Source organism: Petaurus breviceps, unplaced genomic scaffold (assembly GCF_028583685.1).
Source record: "Petaurus breviceps papuanus isolate PSGF00001 unplaced genomic scaffold, PetGlider_PUasm1.0 174, whole genome shotgun sequence".
Lineage (NCBI taxonomy): Eukaryota > Metazoa > Chordata > Mammalia > Diprotodontia > Petauridae > Petaurus > Petaurus breviceps.
The window spans coordinates 24,157,085-24,173,711 of record NW_027185761.1 but is presented as its reverse complement, the minus strand read 5'-3'; the positions used below and the strand labels follow the sequence as shown (position 1 = coordinate 24,173,711).

The 16,627-nt window shown below is 40.2% G+C and overlaps 1 protein-coding gene across 1 annotated transcript in view; it reads left to right on the top strand.

The window, feature by feature from the left end:
* SLC6A11 (solute carrier family 6 member 11) overlaps positions 1–16,627 on the top strand; it is a 178,938-nt gene that overhangs the window by 53,181 nt on the left and 109,130 nt on the right. The window contains exon 5 of the mRNA XM_069083947.1: positions 14,576–14,708. Coding sequence (XP_068940048.1) covers positions 14,576–14,708 — 133 coding nt within the window. The remainder of the gene's footprint in view (positions 1–14,575; positions 14,709–16,627) is intronic.

Below are 16,627 nucleotides of genomic sequence, written 5' to 3'. Positions count from 1 at the left end.
TGCAGCTCGTATGTGTTAGATGTGTGACATGAATCCAGGTTTTCCTCTTTCTAATGAAGAGGCTAGTTCTTTTATAAAGTCTCATGTGCTTGTTTTTTTCATAGAAAAGAAAAGGTTGGGGGCAGCTAGGTGGCACACTGAATAGAGCACTGGCCCTGGAGTCAGGAGGACCTGAGTTCAAATCTAGCCTCAGACACTTGACACACTTACTAGCCATGTGACCTTGGGCAACTCACTTAACCCCAATTATCCTCCAAAAAGAAAAAAGAAAAGAAAAAGTTGGGATAGACAATGGAAAACTGAGTGGAATTGGAACTGGTTGGATGGTCTTATCCAAGGATGGGGTACCTGTGGCCTCAAGGCCACATGTGACCCCCTAGGTCCTCAAGTGTGACTGAATCTGAACTTCAGAGAACAAATACCCTTATTAAAAGGATTTGTTCTGTAAAACTTGGACTCAAAGGGCCACACTTGAGTACCTAGAGAGCCACATGTGGCCCAAAGACTGCAGCTTTGCCCTATACTCTTAAACAAAGAATAGTCTGTAACTGTTGGTCATCATATTGGAAATATGTCTTTGGTGTAATGCCCCAGAGATTTGTGTTGTTTCACAGTTTTTATCATTAAGTTGGGTAAAGGCAGTGATGGCACACTTATCAAATTTGCAAAAATGAACCAAGTTCGGAGAGCTAGCCAAGACCCTGGATCACAGAGTCAGGATTCAGAAACACTTTGACAGGATAGAACATTCATCACAACTCAAGTCAAACAAAAATCTAATAGGGATAAATACACTTGAGGTAAAAAAAATCAGCTTCAGATATAGAAAATTGAGGTGGTATAGCTAGGTATCAGTTGATTTGGGGAAAAAGGGACTTTTTGATACCTGAAAACTCAGTTCCATGATGTGCTATGGCAGCTAAGAAAATTAATGCAATCTTAGCTGCATTAAGAAGGGAATAATTTCCAGGACAGGGAAGCTTATAGTCCCACTGCATTATGTTCCAATCCCTGATTTCTCCTTTCTATATGAATGTATTCCTTTTTACCTTCTCTTTTCTTTCCCCTCCAAAATCCTCAGAATAAAACCAATCTATCCCCAAGGTCCTCTGTTTTCCCTACTCAACTCTCCCAATGCCTTTGAAAACATTAAGGTCCTGAAGGGATAGTTGTATTTTCTTCCTCTATTAGAATGTTAACACTACATCACATGGCCCCTTCCAATTGCTTAAGTAAATTTAGTTTTCTAGGTTTCTTTTAAGCCTTATGCTTGCATTACAAAGTCTCTACTCACCTCTGGTCTTTTTGTTAGAAATTATCAAAAGTCCTGAATTCCATTAAAGTTATTTTTTTTCCTCTGTAGGATTACATTTAGCTTTGCAGAGCGTTAGTCCATGTTTTTTGTTTGTTTGTTTTGATTTGCTTTGGGGGATATTGTATTTCTAGAGCTCCTTAATAAATTCTCATTTCCTTCCTTCCTCTTTCTGCCTCAATTTCCTCATCTCAAATGTAGGATAATAAGAGAACCTACCTCCCAGGGTTTTTGTGAGAATTAAAGTAGATAATATTTGTTAAGGTGCTATGCAAATCTTAAAGCACTATACAAATGCTATGAATACCACTTTTATTCTCATTACTGTTATCATCGAAAACCCTCAGATTCATCTTCCTAAAACAGAATTTTCATTCTATCACTTTTCTCCTCACTAACCTCCAATAGCCCTCTCTGGAGTATTATATTAAGGACCACCTCCTTGGCTTGGCATTCAAAGCTATTTAGAGCCTGCTTACAAACAAACTATCCAAACTAATCTACTATACCTTAACATATCCATGCTATTTTAGTCACACTGACTTCCTTACTGATGCTGCAACAGGCATAGCTCATGCTTTCTGAACTTTTGGCTTTGACATCAGTGCAAACCTACCTTCCCATCACTACAATAATATCTATCCTTCAAAGCACAGACTGTATGTTTATATGAATGTGTATGTGTATATATGTGTGTACATATATATATATATATATATATATATATATGTACCCTATTATGTGTCAAACACTATGCTAAGCACTTACAAATATTCTCATATGATCTTCACAACAGCTCTGGAATGTAGGTGCTAGTACAGTTGGGGTAACTGGGGCAAACAGAGGTTAAGAGATTTGCCTAAGGTCATATAGTTTAATAAACATCTGAGATAAAATTTGAACTCAGGTCTTCCTGGCAGATTAAAGGGATAAAGAGGAAGAGGACCAAAGGCAACCCCAAGATTTTGAATCTGAGTTACTAGGAAATGGTGACGCCTTTGAAGGAAATAGGGAAGTTGGAATGGGTATCCAGTTTTATGGGGTGATATTGAGTTCTGGTTCACAAAGACAAGTTAACAGTCTAGGTGAGACAATCAAGTCTAAGTCTGGAGATCCAGGATAGAGGGCTCTGGTTTAAGGTAGGTCACCCCATGGATTCATAACATTCTGTCAAGTCTTTCGGCATAATGCCACCAACAGCCAAGGATATTTAGACTCTTACTTACCTTGGTAATTCCAAGAAAGGAAGGAAGGAAGGAAGGAAGGAAGGAAGGAAGGAAGGAAGGAAGGAAGGAAGGAAGGAAGGAAGGAAGGAAACTCTGAAAATTCATTAGGGAAGGAAGGTTTGTCAACCTCATACACTTTCATTTTGAGGAACTTTGTGGTAATTTTGGAAGAGGCTTCTGTTTCGGGGTTGACAGAAGGAGAAGAACACATTGGAAAGAGTTCTGGATGCAGAGTCAGAGGGTGCTGTATTCAAATCCTGACTGCCATTTATAATGATGTAACCTTTGGAAAGCTATTTAACCTGTCTGGGCTTCAATGTTCTTGACTATAAAATGAAGGGGATGAACTAGATGTCTTCAAAATTCTCTTTAAGCTCCCACTCTATAATCCTATGCAGTTACATATTTTTCTAGGACTCTACGATACTGAGGAAGGCATATTTTCCATATGTGGCCACAAGGTGGCGCAATAATTACATATACCTGTCCAAGGCCTCCCCAGGAGAAAAATAACTTGGTCTGGAAGCTGGAAGTCTTTTGATAATTCCAGGAGGCTCTCAGAAAGTCTGTGACAATTGGAAAGTCCTAGGAGCAGGGTAAAGTGAGAAAACTCCTCCATCTTTGTTTCCTTCTCCTTCTCCTCATGGGGGACTTGAAACCTCTACCAATTCCACATCAAGGGAGAGTGACTCAGGCAAAAGGAGGAAGGAAGAAGGAATATAGAGTGGCAGCCCTACTAGATGAATGACCCAAATATGAGGAGCAGGGAAGAATCTAGGACCTCTGCAACAGGCATCAGGGTATGGAGATCACCTCTGTGATTGAGAGGTCAGAGAAAAACTCTCTGGAATTTTTCATATTTTTTCTTAGATCATCACTTGATACTTAGTGATCTAGGAAAAGACTGTGATGAGGGAAAAACATGCAATATAAGAAGAAAATCTTGGGAAGACAGATATTCATTGGAGAATTACAGGGACCTGGACATGGGTGGTAGGAAGAATAATAGCCATGGAAGACCATTCCTTCTTCTACAGGCAGATTTAAATTCCAACATCAAAGCCTCTGAAGATGGGAATCTTTGACTGTTTGTGAGAAGGAGGAAGAAGAGGAGAAAGAGGAGGAAGAGGAGATGGAGGAGAAAGCAAACCACGGGGTGGACAGCTCTCCATCTGTCTCCCTAGCTTCCTCCCATAAACCCTCAGCATGCTGTTTCATGTTCCCTGTTCTTTCAAGATTTCTTATTCCTTCCATCTGTCTCTTCCCATTTGGAATATATATGTGAGGAGGTAAAAGGAATCACAGGATATATGAGCATCCTATGAGATTGAATCCAGGGACCTTTCAATCTTCCCTCAGTTTTGTGATTTGTGTACTTTATCACATTATTAGGGAAGGGGGAGAGGGAAAATGAATGTTGTGTGAAGGTAAGAACTGACCCTAAAGTAATTGTCCAAACCTAACTACACCCACCCTATAGTTTCTTTTTTTTTTTGCTTTTTTGAGGGCAATTGGGGTTAAGTGACTTGCCCAAGGTCACACAGCTAGTTTTTTTTTTGTGTGTTAAGTGCCTTAGGCCAGATTTGAACTCAGGTCCTCCTGACTCCAGGGCCGGTGCTCTATCCGCTGCACCACCTCACCCTATAGTTTCTAAGGACAGAGCTGGATGTTCTACCAGCAAATGACAACACAGAATTTTAGCATTGCAAGCCTGTTAGTCCAGCATATATCTGGCTAATAATCTCCTGAACACCCCCCCCCAGATCATCAGCTCTTGGCTGGCAGACTTGCAGGAGAAAAGCCACCCCCCCAGTTCTTAGGTAGCATGTTACCACTTACACACTGATTATAATATACCATTTCATTTGATTCTCACAGTACAACTGTAAGGTAGCTTTTTAAAAAATGCTTTTTACATAATTTCCATTTCCAAATATAGTACTCCTCCCCTCCTTACCTAATCATCCTTTATAACAAAAAATTAAAAGTTTCCTTGAAACTAACCAGTATGACAACCAAGTCAAAGAGTGTATGTACACATTTACTACATGTGTATATACTATACCCATGGTCTGCCATCTCTCCAATGAAGAGAGAGAGGGGGGTATGTTCTTACCTCCTTTTTAGGATCAAGCTTGGCCATGGCAATTCCATAGCATTAAGTTCCCCCCCTTCTCATTTCTCTTGTTCTTTCCATCTGATGATGGTTCATCATTATGTATTTTATTTTCTTAATTATGCTTCTTTCGCTTTTCATCATTTCAGATTTTTCACCAGTCTCATCATCCTTCTCTCTATTCTTCATACTCTTAATAGTTTCTTATGGTGTAATAATGTTCCATGGAATCCTATAGCTAGACTTGAAATGACTCTTAGGGGTCATATTGGCCAACTCCGCTATTTTACCATTACAATCATGTGTCACAATTAGCCATTTGCCAAAAGATGGGCATCTATTTGTTTTCAGTTATCTATTGCTACAAAAAAAATGCTGTTATAAATATTTCTTGCCTATTTTTATGTCTTTGGGGGTATATGCCTTGTAATAAATTCTCTAAGTTAAAAAGTATAGACATTTTAGTCACTTTCTTAGCATAATTCAGAAGTGCTTTTCATAATTGCTTAGTCAATTCAAAACTTCACTACCAGTGTATGTGTCTCCCCCCTTTTCTGACTTCTCCAACATTAACTATTTCCACCTTTTGCTATTCCAAGTTACTTTAGAATGGTTGTACAAGGTCGGTTTTGTAGTCCCTTTTTGACAAGAGAAGGAACTGATCAAATAAAGACCATTCTCAAGTCCATATAGCAAGTTAATGTAGAACCAGGACTGGGATTCAGGTCTGATGAGTCCTTGTCCAGTCTTTATTCTGCTAGTCCACTAGAGGCTTCCTCTTTTGCAGAACCTCTGAGTTCTTTTCTCTAGGTTCTCTCAGGACAAAACCCCATTCCTTTTAAATGAACTCTCTTTTGCATACTATAATCCATGGACCTGACTGCATAAGTCTTCAGAAGGAGAGAATAAATGGTCTTAATATTCAATCAGAACTATCTCGTAAGACAACTAAAGGCTTAATTTAAAGATTTAATTCCCTTATCTTCTATAAATCACATCCACAGACATAGTCATATTGCTACAAGTAATTAAATGCAAATTGATAAAGCAATTGAAACAGTATGGCTTCAAAATTTTTTAATGATGTCTTATTTTTGCATGACCCTAATTTATCAATATATCTGATTCAGACAGTTTATAGTGAAGAATTAAAAAGAGAAAAGGGGCGAGAGGTATATATACACATATACCCACACACACGTATGTATGTGTGTGTGTGTATATATACATATATATATATATAATTGTGTACATTGTTTTCTTAGTTCTTCTTCACTTTCTATCAGAGCCCACATCTTGCCAGTGCTTTTCTGAATTGATATTCACAGTTTCTTATAATGCAATAATATCCCACTACATTACTCTATTGTAATTTGTTTGTTCACTCCCCAGTTGATGGGCTCCTTTCAGTTTTCAGTTCTTTGCCACTTACGATAAATGCGGCAATAAATATTTGGGGGTATATTGGGTCATTTTTTCTACCAACTTTCTTGAAATACAAAACAGTATTATTTTCAAATTAAAAACCTTCACATTTTTGAAAAGAACCACTTTCAGACGTACTGGGACGAAGGCATAATTCTTACCTAATAAGATCACTTAGTTTTCTTCAAGGGACAGAATCATGTTGATAGACACTTCTCACTAAGTCAAAACAAAATGAAACCTCATCTAGAAACAAAAATGCCTCTTTTGAAGGAATCAAAGCCAGGAAACATTGAAGAAAACCTAAATAATAACTATTTTCTTGGTAAATATTTCCTTTAACAAAAATGCATTGTTATACAAGAATACAGGACTGATTAGAAAGCCTGAATTTTCATCCAAGCCCAGTCACGAATGGAACTGTGACATGATCAAGTCACTCTACTCCTCTGCATCTCTCTTTCTTCACCTGTAAAAGAGAGGGTTGGACCAAATGATTTCAAAGGCCTCTTCAAGGCCATTCTGTATTCTAAGGTCGTTCCAGCTCTAACGTTCTATGTTCTAACATGCTCTTTCCTAAGTTTATGCCTATTTTTGACATTCTAGAGTCTAAAATCCTCTACAGTCTCTCCTACTTCTGCTATTCCATGTTCTAAAAGTCCTCTCAGACCTACTGTCATCTTTTTCCATGATCTGACAGAGCTATTCCTTCAGCAACAATTCAGAAGCTAGCATTTCTAGACGCTAACCATATCCCCAGATTTGCACCCAGAAATAGATGTTTTTAATATAGTTGACTGACGAGACCCTTAATGTTATAATGAATTCAGACCAGATTTAACTAAAATACAAAGAATAACCGTGATTATTTTCACTCCACCAGGATTTAGAACCCTTTTCCTTCAGAGAACTCACTTGCAGCCCTGGCACCTCATTTGTTATCAATGTCTCTGAGAGGGAGATAAGATCAGGAATTGTTATGCCTATTTTATAGACAGAAGGAAGGTCAGATGAAATGAGTGATTTATCCAAGGGCACACAATGAGGAGGTGGCAAGAGGAGAAAAAGAGCCTAATTCTGATAGAGCATCAGAATTTCAGAACCAGATTGGACCTTAATGATTAATTAGTCCAGGATTTTTGTGTCATGGACAGAGGTGAAGCCTATGGAACCTGTCTCAGAATAACATTTTCAAAAACAAATAAATAATAGCTATCACTTAGATAACACTTTAAGGCTTCCAAAGAGTTTTACATATGTTATCTCACTTGATACTAAAAATGCATAGGTTTACAAAGGAAACCAATTGTATTGAAACAATTTTCCATTATATAAAAAAAAATTACCGAAATACTTTTTTTTAAAAAGTTCACAGACCCCACAATAAGAATCCCTGATTTAATCCAACCCCTTCTTTTTAGAGAACATAATTGAGACTCAGAAACAGAAAGTAACTTGCACAAGATCACAGTTCAAACTGGTTAGTAGAAAAATCAAGATTAGAATGGAGGCAGCTGCCTGATTTGGAGTCAGGAAGACTTCTCTTCCTGAGTTCAAATCTGACCTCAGACACATGGCTACATGATGCTGAGCAAGTCATTTAACCCTGTTTGCCTCAGTTTCCTCATATGTAAAATGAGCTAGAGAATGAAATGGCAACCACTCCAGTATCTTTGCCAAGAAAACCCCAAGTGGGAGCGTGAGGAGTTGAAAATAATTGAAATAACTGAATTTACAACATGATCAGAACCCTGGTCTCCTGAATCTTCACCTAGTGCATGTATAGATAAAAATAGGCTACCTATTACCTAGTTAATCTCAAGCTTCTTCCTCTGGCCTGGATGACAAAGTCCCCAGAAGTGTTTGGTCCCCTCTTGCCTAAGAAATTGTGCTTTGTGAACCCATCCAGGGCCACTGTGAGGTTTGCCCAGATAGACCCCATCTGGTCTCTGCCATCTCTGGGCCAAGGAGTGTTGTAGCAATGCTTCTGTGAGGCATTCTTTTACAGGATGCCATTGGCAGCCAGCTCTCCTTGCTATTCAGGAGTCTGCTCTGGCCTGGTACATTGGGAAGGATTATTAAGGAAGCTTTTTCCCAGTGTTATGTTCCCTGAGTCCCTGGGAGTTCAGGGCCACAGCCATGGGGCTCTCAAAGACTACCCTTGTAGCAGCCGAAACAAACCCACTGCCCCCTCCCCTGGCTGTACTTTCGCTCTTGTTGCTGAGTTCCTAAGTTGGAGTGGAAGTTGCTAACAGAAGAAAATATCTTGAGGATGTTTTCAAATAGTGTCTGATCAAATAAAAGAGTAATTTGTCTTTTTTAGCTTGTAGAAATCTCATTTCCATTTCATTGCTTCATCGGGCAGGGAGGGGAATGAAGGGAGCAAGGACAATCCAATCCAAAGTGGGCATTGTGCAAAAGTCGGATGTAAAAAACCAAACCAAACAACAGCAACCAAAACCACCCTCACCTCCTTCCCCATCTCCCAGCAAGCCCGCTCCCCTTTATTTCTGGGGGTCTCCCGCTATAGCTAGTTTGCAGATTTCTGTTTCCAAAAGGGGAGTGGGAGAAAGAACATCATGTGTGATTCTCCAGTCCCGCTGTTTTCGTTTTGTTAACAGATTGCATTCAGAGTTTCCAGCTGTAAAGATCATCTCTATCTGCCCTGATCTCACTGTCTACAGTGAGCTCACTCTGAGGTCTTTTGTTGCTTTCAGTCTGGGAGGTGGACAGTCAACAAGGGATGATTGATGAAGGGCACGTGGGAAAAGAAGTGAGCTTCGTTCACAATGAAAGACTGTGCAGGAAGTGGGGGGATAAGGGAAGCAGGATCATTCTGTCAGCCTTGCAAGGAGATTCAGTGAATCAGTCAACATGCATTCATTAAGCTATCTGCTGTGTGTCAGGCACCATGTAGGTGTGGAGATACGAAGACAAAACACCCAGAAATGGTCTCTACCCTTAAAAACCTAATAATCTACCTGGGAGACACGACATGTACGTTTAAAGGCATATGTGTGTGCATATACATACATACATATATATGTACGTACACAAACATCAATATATGTATGTACATGCATGTATGCAAAAAGAGGGAGAAAGAGAGAAATGTACAGATAGATGGGTGAATGGATAGATAGATGGATAGATAGATAGAAATAGCATATGATAGCTATAAGGTCATTTAGGGGAAAGGCACATTACACATTCTAGTTCTTATGAAACTAAGGCCACCTTTTCTTGAAAATTGAGAAAAAATTGTTCTTATTTTCAGCGGTTGCTGTTCAGTCATTTTGTAGTCATGTCCAATTCTTTGTAACCCCATTTGGGGTTTTCTTGGCAAAGATACTGGAGTGGTTCTCCATTTCCTTCTCCAGCTCATTTTCCAGATGAGGAAACTGAGGCAAACAGGGTTGAGTGACTTGCCCATGCTTACACTTACTAGTGTCTGAGTACAGATTTGAACTCGGGAAGATGAGTCTTTCACTCTACCCACTGCTTCATCTAATTGCCATTTTTTTTTAAGCAATTGGGGTTAAGTAACTTGCTCAAGGTTACACGGCCTGTTATTTCTGGGTGTGGTGCTAAGTATCTGAGCCTGGATTCGATCCCCAGGTCATCCCAATACTGGGGTTGGTGCTCTTACTTGCTGAGCCACCTGGCTGCCCCTAATTGCCATTTTTTAATCCTATTGGGTTGAATTTAGTAATATTTGACCAAGTAACCCCTATGTTCAGAGCACTCATATAGATCCGAGAGAGATGGGATTATTAAATAAATCACCATTCCTCACCACAAGAATGTTGCTCCCTTATATGCTTTCTATGATTGAGTCCAACTCTCTCCTTGCCTTTGTTCAGACCCTCCCCTGTGTCTGCAGTGCACTCCCTCAACACATCTCCATTTCTTGGAATCCCTTGTTCCATCAAAGTTCAACTCAAGTCCCACTTCCTACAAAAGGTCTTTCCTGATTACCCTGCCCCCAAATGCCACCCCTGGAAATTCTCCTGTATTTTCCGAATATATTATATTTTGCATGCTTAAATGTCTACATATGTTAGAGTGGGGAAAGTGTTGACATAGGACTAGGAGGATCTGGGTTTCAATCCTGCCTATGACAATTGATATCTGTATGACCTTGGGAAAGTCAATTAACCACGTGGACCTCAGCATCTTCATCTGTACAATGGGGAGCCAGTCTAGATGGTTTCTAGGTACTCTTACAGCTTTTTTAATGTAGACTGAAGCATTTTTAAGCGTTATTTTTATGTGTGTGTTTTATTTTTTCAGTTGTTCAGTTCTTCCTTTATTTCTTTTCTTTAAATTTATTTATTTACTTTTAGTTTGCAACATTCATTTCCACAAGTTACAATTTTTTCTCTGTGTCTTTCCCCTACCCCCACCACAAAATAACAAGCCTACTGAATACTCCTTCCCTCAATCTGCTCTCTCTTATATTCTCCCCCACCCACCCCAACTTTCTAGGAGGGCAAGATGGATTTCTAAAACCTAGTGCCTGTATATCTTATTCCCCAGTTGCCTGTAAAACAAAACAAAACAAAACAACTTTTTAAACATTTGTTTTTATTTTATTTTATTTTTTGCTTTTTGGAGGGCAATTGGGGTTGTGACTTAACCAAAGTCACATGGCTAATAAGTGTGTCAAGTGTCTGAGGCTGGATTCAAACTCAGGTCCTCCTGACTCCAGGGCCAATACTCTATTCACTGCACCACCTAGCCACCCCCTAAACATTTGTTTTTAAAACTTTGAGTTCCAGATTTTTTCCCTTCTTCCCTCCTCACTCACACCTATTCCTCTCCATCCTATCCCGCCCCCCCAATTGTTCTATTTTCTCCTTTGACCCTGTCCCTTTTCAGAAATGTTGCTTCTAACTACCCTCTCCCCAAATCTGCCCCTCCTTCTATCATCCTCCCCTTTTATCCCCCTTCCCTCCTATTTTCCTGTAGAGTAACATACCCAAATGAGTGTGCATGTTATTCTCTCCTTATAAGGTTGTCCCATTCCCTTTCACCTTCCTGTTCTTCCCGTCCATTGTAACAGTTTTCTCTTTCCTCTTTTATATGAGATAATTTACCCTAATCTATATCTCCCTTTCTCCTTCTCCCAATAAATTTCTCTCTCACCTCTTAATTTTATTTTTTAGATATCACCCCTTCTTATTCAACTCATCCTGTACCCTCTGTCTATGTATACTTGTACATACATATGCCAAAACTAACATAAATATTTATATACAAATACACCCTCCCATACATACATATATACATATATATCCCTTTCAACTATCCTCATATGGAGGAAAGTCTTATGAGTTACAATTATCGTTTTTCCGTGTAGGAATGTAAATAGTTCAAATTTAATAAGTTCCTTATGATTTCTTTTTGTGTTTACCTTCTCATGCTTCTCTTGCTTCTTGTAGTGGAAAGTCAAATTTTCTGTTCAGTTCTGTTTTTTTTTTCATCAAGATTGCTTGAAAATTCTCCATTTCATTGAGTGACCATATTTTCTCCTGAAACATTATACTCAGTTTTTCTGGGTAGATGATTCTTGGATTTATTCCTAGCTTCTTTGACCTCCAGAATATCATATTACAAGCCCTTTGATCCCTTAATATGGAAACTGTTAGGTTTTGTGTTATCCTGATTTTGTTTCCACAATACTTAAATTGTTTCTTCCTGACTGCTTGAAGTATTTTCTCCTTGACCTTGGAACTCTGGAATTTGGCTATAATATTCCTAGGAGTTTTCCTTTGGGGATATTTTTCAAGAGGTGATCGGTGAATTCTTTCAATTTCTATTTTGCCCTCTGGTTCTAGAATATCAGGGCAATTTTTCTTGATAATTTCTTGAAAGATGTTGTCTTTTTTTAATCATGGATTTCAGGTAGTACAATAATTTTTAAATTATCTCTCTTGTATCTATTTTCCAGGTCAGTATTTTTTTCAATAAGATATTTCACATTGTCTTCTATTTTCATTTGTTTGTATCTATTTTATAGTATCTTGATTTCTCATAAAATCATTAGCTTTCAATTGATCCAGTCTAATTTTGAAGGAATTATTCTCTTCAGTGAGTTTTTGAAATTCCTTTTCCATCTGGCAAATTTTGTTTTATAAGGCATTCTTCTCCTCACTGGCTTTTTGGGCCTCTTTTGCCATTTGAGTTAGTTTATTTATTTATTTTTTTAAGCAATCGGGGTTAAGTAACTTGCTCAAGGTTACATGGTCAGGTGTTTCTGGGTGGGTGCTAAGTGTCTGAGCCTGAGATTTGATGTCCAGGTCATCCTGACACTGGAGCTGGTGCTCTTACTTGCTGTGCTACCTGGCCACCCCTAGTTTATTTTTAAGGTGTTATTTTCTTCAGTGTATTTTTGGGTCTCCTTTACCAGTCTGTTGACTTGCTTTTCATGATTTTCTTGCATCATTCTCTTTTCTCTTCCCAATTTTTCCTCCACTTCTCTTACTTGATTTTCAAAATCCTTCTTGAGCTCCTTCATGGCCTATAACCAGTTCATATTTTTCTTAGAAGCTTTTGATGCAGGAGTTCTGACTTCATTGTCTTCCTCCTGTTCCATGCTTTGATCCTATTTATCCCCCAAAATGAATCTATGGTCTGATTATATTTCCTCTGCTTGCTCATATTGCCAGTCAATTACTTGACTTTTGAGCTTTTTGCCATGATAGATAACTGCTTCCAGAATGGAGAGAGCTTTGTCCCAGATCACTGGGGTTTTTGCAGATGCTGGAGCTATTAGGAGAGTGCCCTCTCTACATCCCCGCATGCTCTGGCACACTGGCCACACATCCCAGGACCACCACCCAAGACTGTGGTCCAGATCCAAGCAGATTAAAGCAAAAGCGATTACCCTCTGAATGGTCTCTTGGTCCTGGTATGATCTGTAGGCCAGGAGCTCTGGAGGAAGTCACAAGCTGCAGCCGCTGTGCTTCCGCCACCTCTTGCCTTGGGGGCAGGGGCCGGACTGCACTATTCCTTCACCCTGGTTACAACAGAGTTCCACACTGACCTCTTATTTTGTCTTTGGCATTTATGCATTGAGAAGTCTGGAAACCACCACAGCTTCTGGTGGTTCCCTCTCCTGAAGTCTGCTCCAGCTACCGCTGGTCAGGGCCACCCTGGTGCCAGAACCATGCAGCTCCTGCAGAACTGCGCTCAGCTCCCAGAGTGCTGCAATAGACCCTTCCCGTCAGCCTGCGAGGCTGCCTTCAGTGGGAGATTTGTTTCTCTCTGTCATTTTGATGATATGATGGGACTCAAAGAAAGGAGCTTGTTCCAGACATAGACACAGGGAACAGAGTGAGCAAAAACAAATAGGAGATATAGTTTATTTTATTCCCCAAATAGATTATTTCTGGTTCCAATGACCATCTAATAATTAAGTTAAGATTGTAATTTTTAAGCTCCAGAGCTGGAAGAGATCTTGAGGAAGCTAAAGACCCAAAAAGTGAATTGGCTTGCCCAAATTCACACAATACATTATAGAACCAGGATTTGAACTCAGAGCCTCTGCCTTCAGATTCAGTGCCACTTCCATCACCTCTCCAGAGCTCAATAAAAAAAATCATCTGGCTCACAGTCATCACACTCAAGTAGCTATATCTCTTTACTTTCATTTAAGTGCAGTGCTTTCTTTTTTTCTGTCTAGCTCTTCTTGGTGAGTGTAGGTCTCATAACCAGAAGGTACAGGAACCTGGAGTCAGGACTAGAATTAGAGACAGGGATAAAGGGGATGGTCAAAGGTTTTTTTTAACCTCCCTACACATGGTCCAATTTTGTTTAGGACTAAGACTGGCTTAATGTCTCTGGGATAGGTGCTGGTGGTGGGGAAAGGGCTGGCAGACTAACATTAATTGGAATCATTAAATAAATAATACAGAATGAGGCCAGGATCTGACTTCCATGGAGACAGACACTGAGTGAGACTTTCCAGCTAAGACCAGACTTAGCTTTCTCAAAGAAGGCTCCCTCAGCCCAGTGCTGATTGACATAATTTTGGGGAGGGGCTTGGCACTCTGAATGGGGCTCATGGAGCAAATCTGAAGGGGATTTGTTTCTCAGACAAACAGCCATTTGGTGCTATTTCTCTGGGACAATTTGGAGTGTGGTGTGTTTTCCTTAAATGAAACAAAGACCTCAGACTTAAGGATGTGTGGGGGGCAGAAAAGGGAGAACAAGCTGGTGGTCTATTTTTTGGTCATATGACAAGAGTCAACTTCCTCCAAACGGGCCCAACATTGGGCTAGGTATACAGAGATGCTACTGAGTTTTTTGTATACTAGTTGTTCAGAGGGTTATACACCCAGCATCTCCTCGCCCCTCACAGCCTGATATTTGAGCCAAATGTCATCCTGGATCTTTTGTGTCACTAGGCTTTTCCAAGGGATCATTGGAGGTGGTAGTTATAGACTAGGCTAGAGGCTTCCCTTCTATCTCACAGTGCCTGACTCTCTACAGGCGCAGAGTCCTCGCCATCTCTGATGGGATTGAGCACATCGGTAACCTCCGCTGGGAGCTGGCCCTCTGCCTCCTCGCCGCCTGGACCATTTGCTATTTCTGCATTTGGAAGGGGACCAAATCCACAGGGAAGGTAAGGGCCAGCACTTCAAGCACCCAACTGTTTGCAGGGGTCAAGTTGGAGTCATGTTCGTCCTCACCCCAGAAAGGTGTATGAGTGCCAAGAAAGACCTCCCTGTGTGATGGGAAGTAAAATATAAGAAGACTAGATAGGTAGAAAGGAACCCAGTTATAAGGCTTATAAATACCTTTAAAACCCCATGAGTGGGGAACCTACACTTTCTGGTAACCAACAGGGGTATCACAAGGGGGAGAAAATATGAGGATGTCAGAGATATTCAGGAGTGAAAGTGCAGAATACAAAAATCAATCAAAAAGTATTGATCCCCTACTATGTGCTTAGTAGATCAACTGTAAGGTCCTTGAGGGCAGGGTGCTTTGCTTTTATTTTTTCTTTGTATCCTGAGTATCTGACACAGTGACTGCTGCATGGTAGGCACAAAATAAATGCTGGCTAATTGAATGATTGTTCTGCCCTAATGTATTGACCATTGTGTGTATAGCACTGCATTGAATGCTATGGGAAATACACAGAAACATAAGAAATATAAGCTCCCTGTCCTCAGGAAGCTTACAGCTGAGATGGGAAAAGAAGACAAAGCTTCACCAAGCAGCTAGAGAATGCATCAAGGACACATTGAGTCAGTTAAGGGAAGGGAATAAGGATTTATAAAATTCCTACTATGTGCCAGGAACTATGTTAGTGCTTTACACAGGTTGTAGGATATAAAGTTTGAAGGAATCAGGGAGATTGCCTTGGCCATTTTAAAGCAGTAAAACAGACATTCAGACTTGCCCAAGGTCACACAGCAATTAAAAACCAGTGCTGAAATTCAAACCCAACCCCACAGACTCTGAATTCAGTTTGTCTCTCTCTCTACAGCCCTGTATGGAGACTTTGTGGGCTGGAATTTCATGGAGGAGGTGGACACTGAATGACCACTTGTTAGATAGGATTTTGATTCAAGTTTTAATTGGTCTAGGAAGCTACTGAGTTCCTTTTCTGCCCCTGAGATTCTGTGACTCTAGACTTTGAGGTAGACGTTGGAGGTTAGCCAGGGAGGACTTACTGTGCAGGGTAAGTAACCTGATGATAGGTTCTGAGGTAGGAAGAAAAGGGGAATATCGGAGAGAGAGAGTTACACAACCAGTCTGGCCAGAGTTGAGGGAAGGATGGTTGGCTAGGTGGTATGGGGCTAGATTATGGGTGCTCTTACGATCCAGATAAAGAATTTTCGACTAGATACAGTAGGAAATAAGAAGGTATTAAAGGAGTATCAAAACATTAGGTTACAGAGTGCTGTGGCACTCAGGAATCTCAGGAATAACAGAATAAGCTCAGCTAATATAACCCCTGCCCTCATGAAGCTTACTGTCTACTGGGGAAAAAATAAAAGGCAAAAAAAAATCTTAAGGGAACTGAAGGAGATGGGCAATGGGGAATACCACTTGTCTTCAAGTATTTGAAGATCTATCTTGTGGAACAGGGGATTAGATTTTTCTTGTTTCTTGAAAGTAGAGTTAAGAGCATGGGGAGAAGTTGCAATGAGATAGATTTAGTCACAATGTAAAGAAAATCTTCCAATCAGCTCCAGCTGCCCCAAAATAGAAGGGGCTGTCTGGAGAAAGAGCAGCAGCAGTAGCAGCAGTAGCAGCAGCAGCAGCAGCAGCAGCAGTAGCAGTAACAGCAGCAGCAATAATAGCAGTAACAGCAACAGTAACGGCAGCAGCAGCAGCAGTAGCAATAGTAATACTGAGTCATTCACATGCTCAGCCAAAAGAAAAGGAAGAAAGAAAACAGACTCTGTCCTCAGTTGAGTAGTTCCCTCCCCAAACCACTTTGCATTTGTCATGTGTGGCAGCTAGCTGGCACAGTAGATAGATTCCAGGACTAAGAGTCAGAAAGGTCTGAGTTCAAACCCTTCTCTCAGT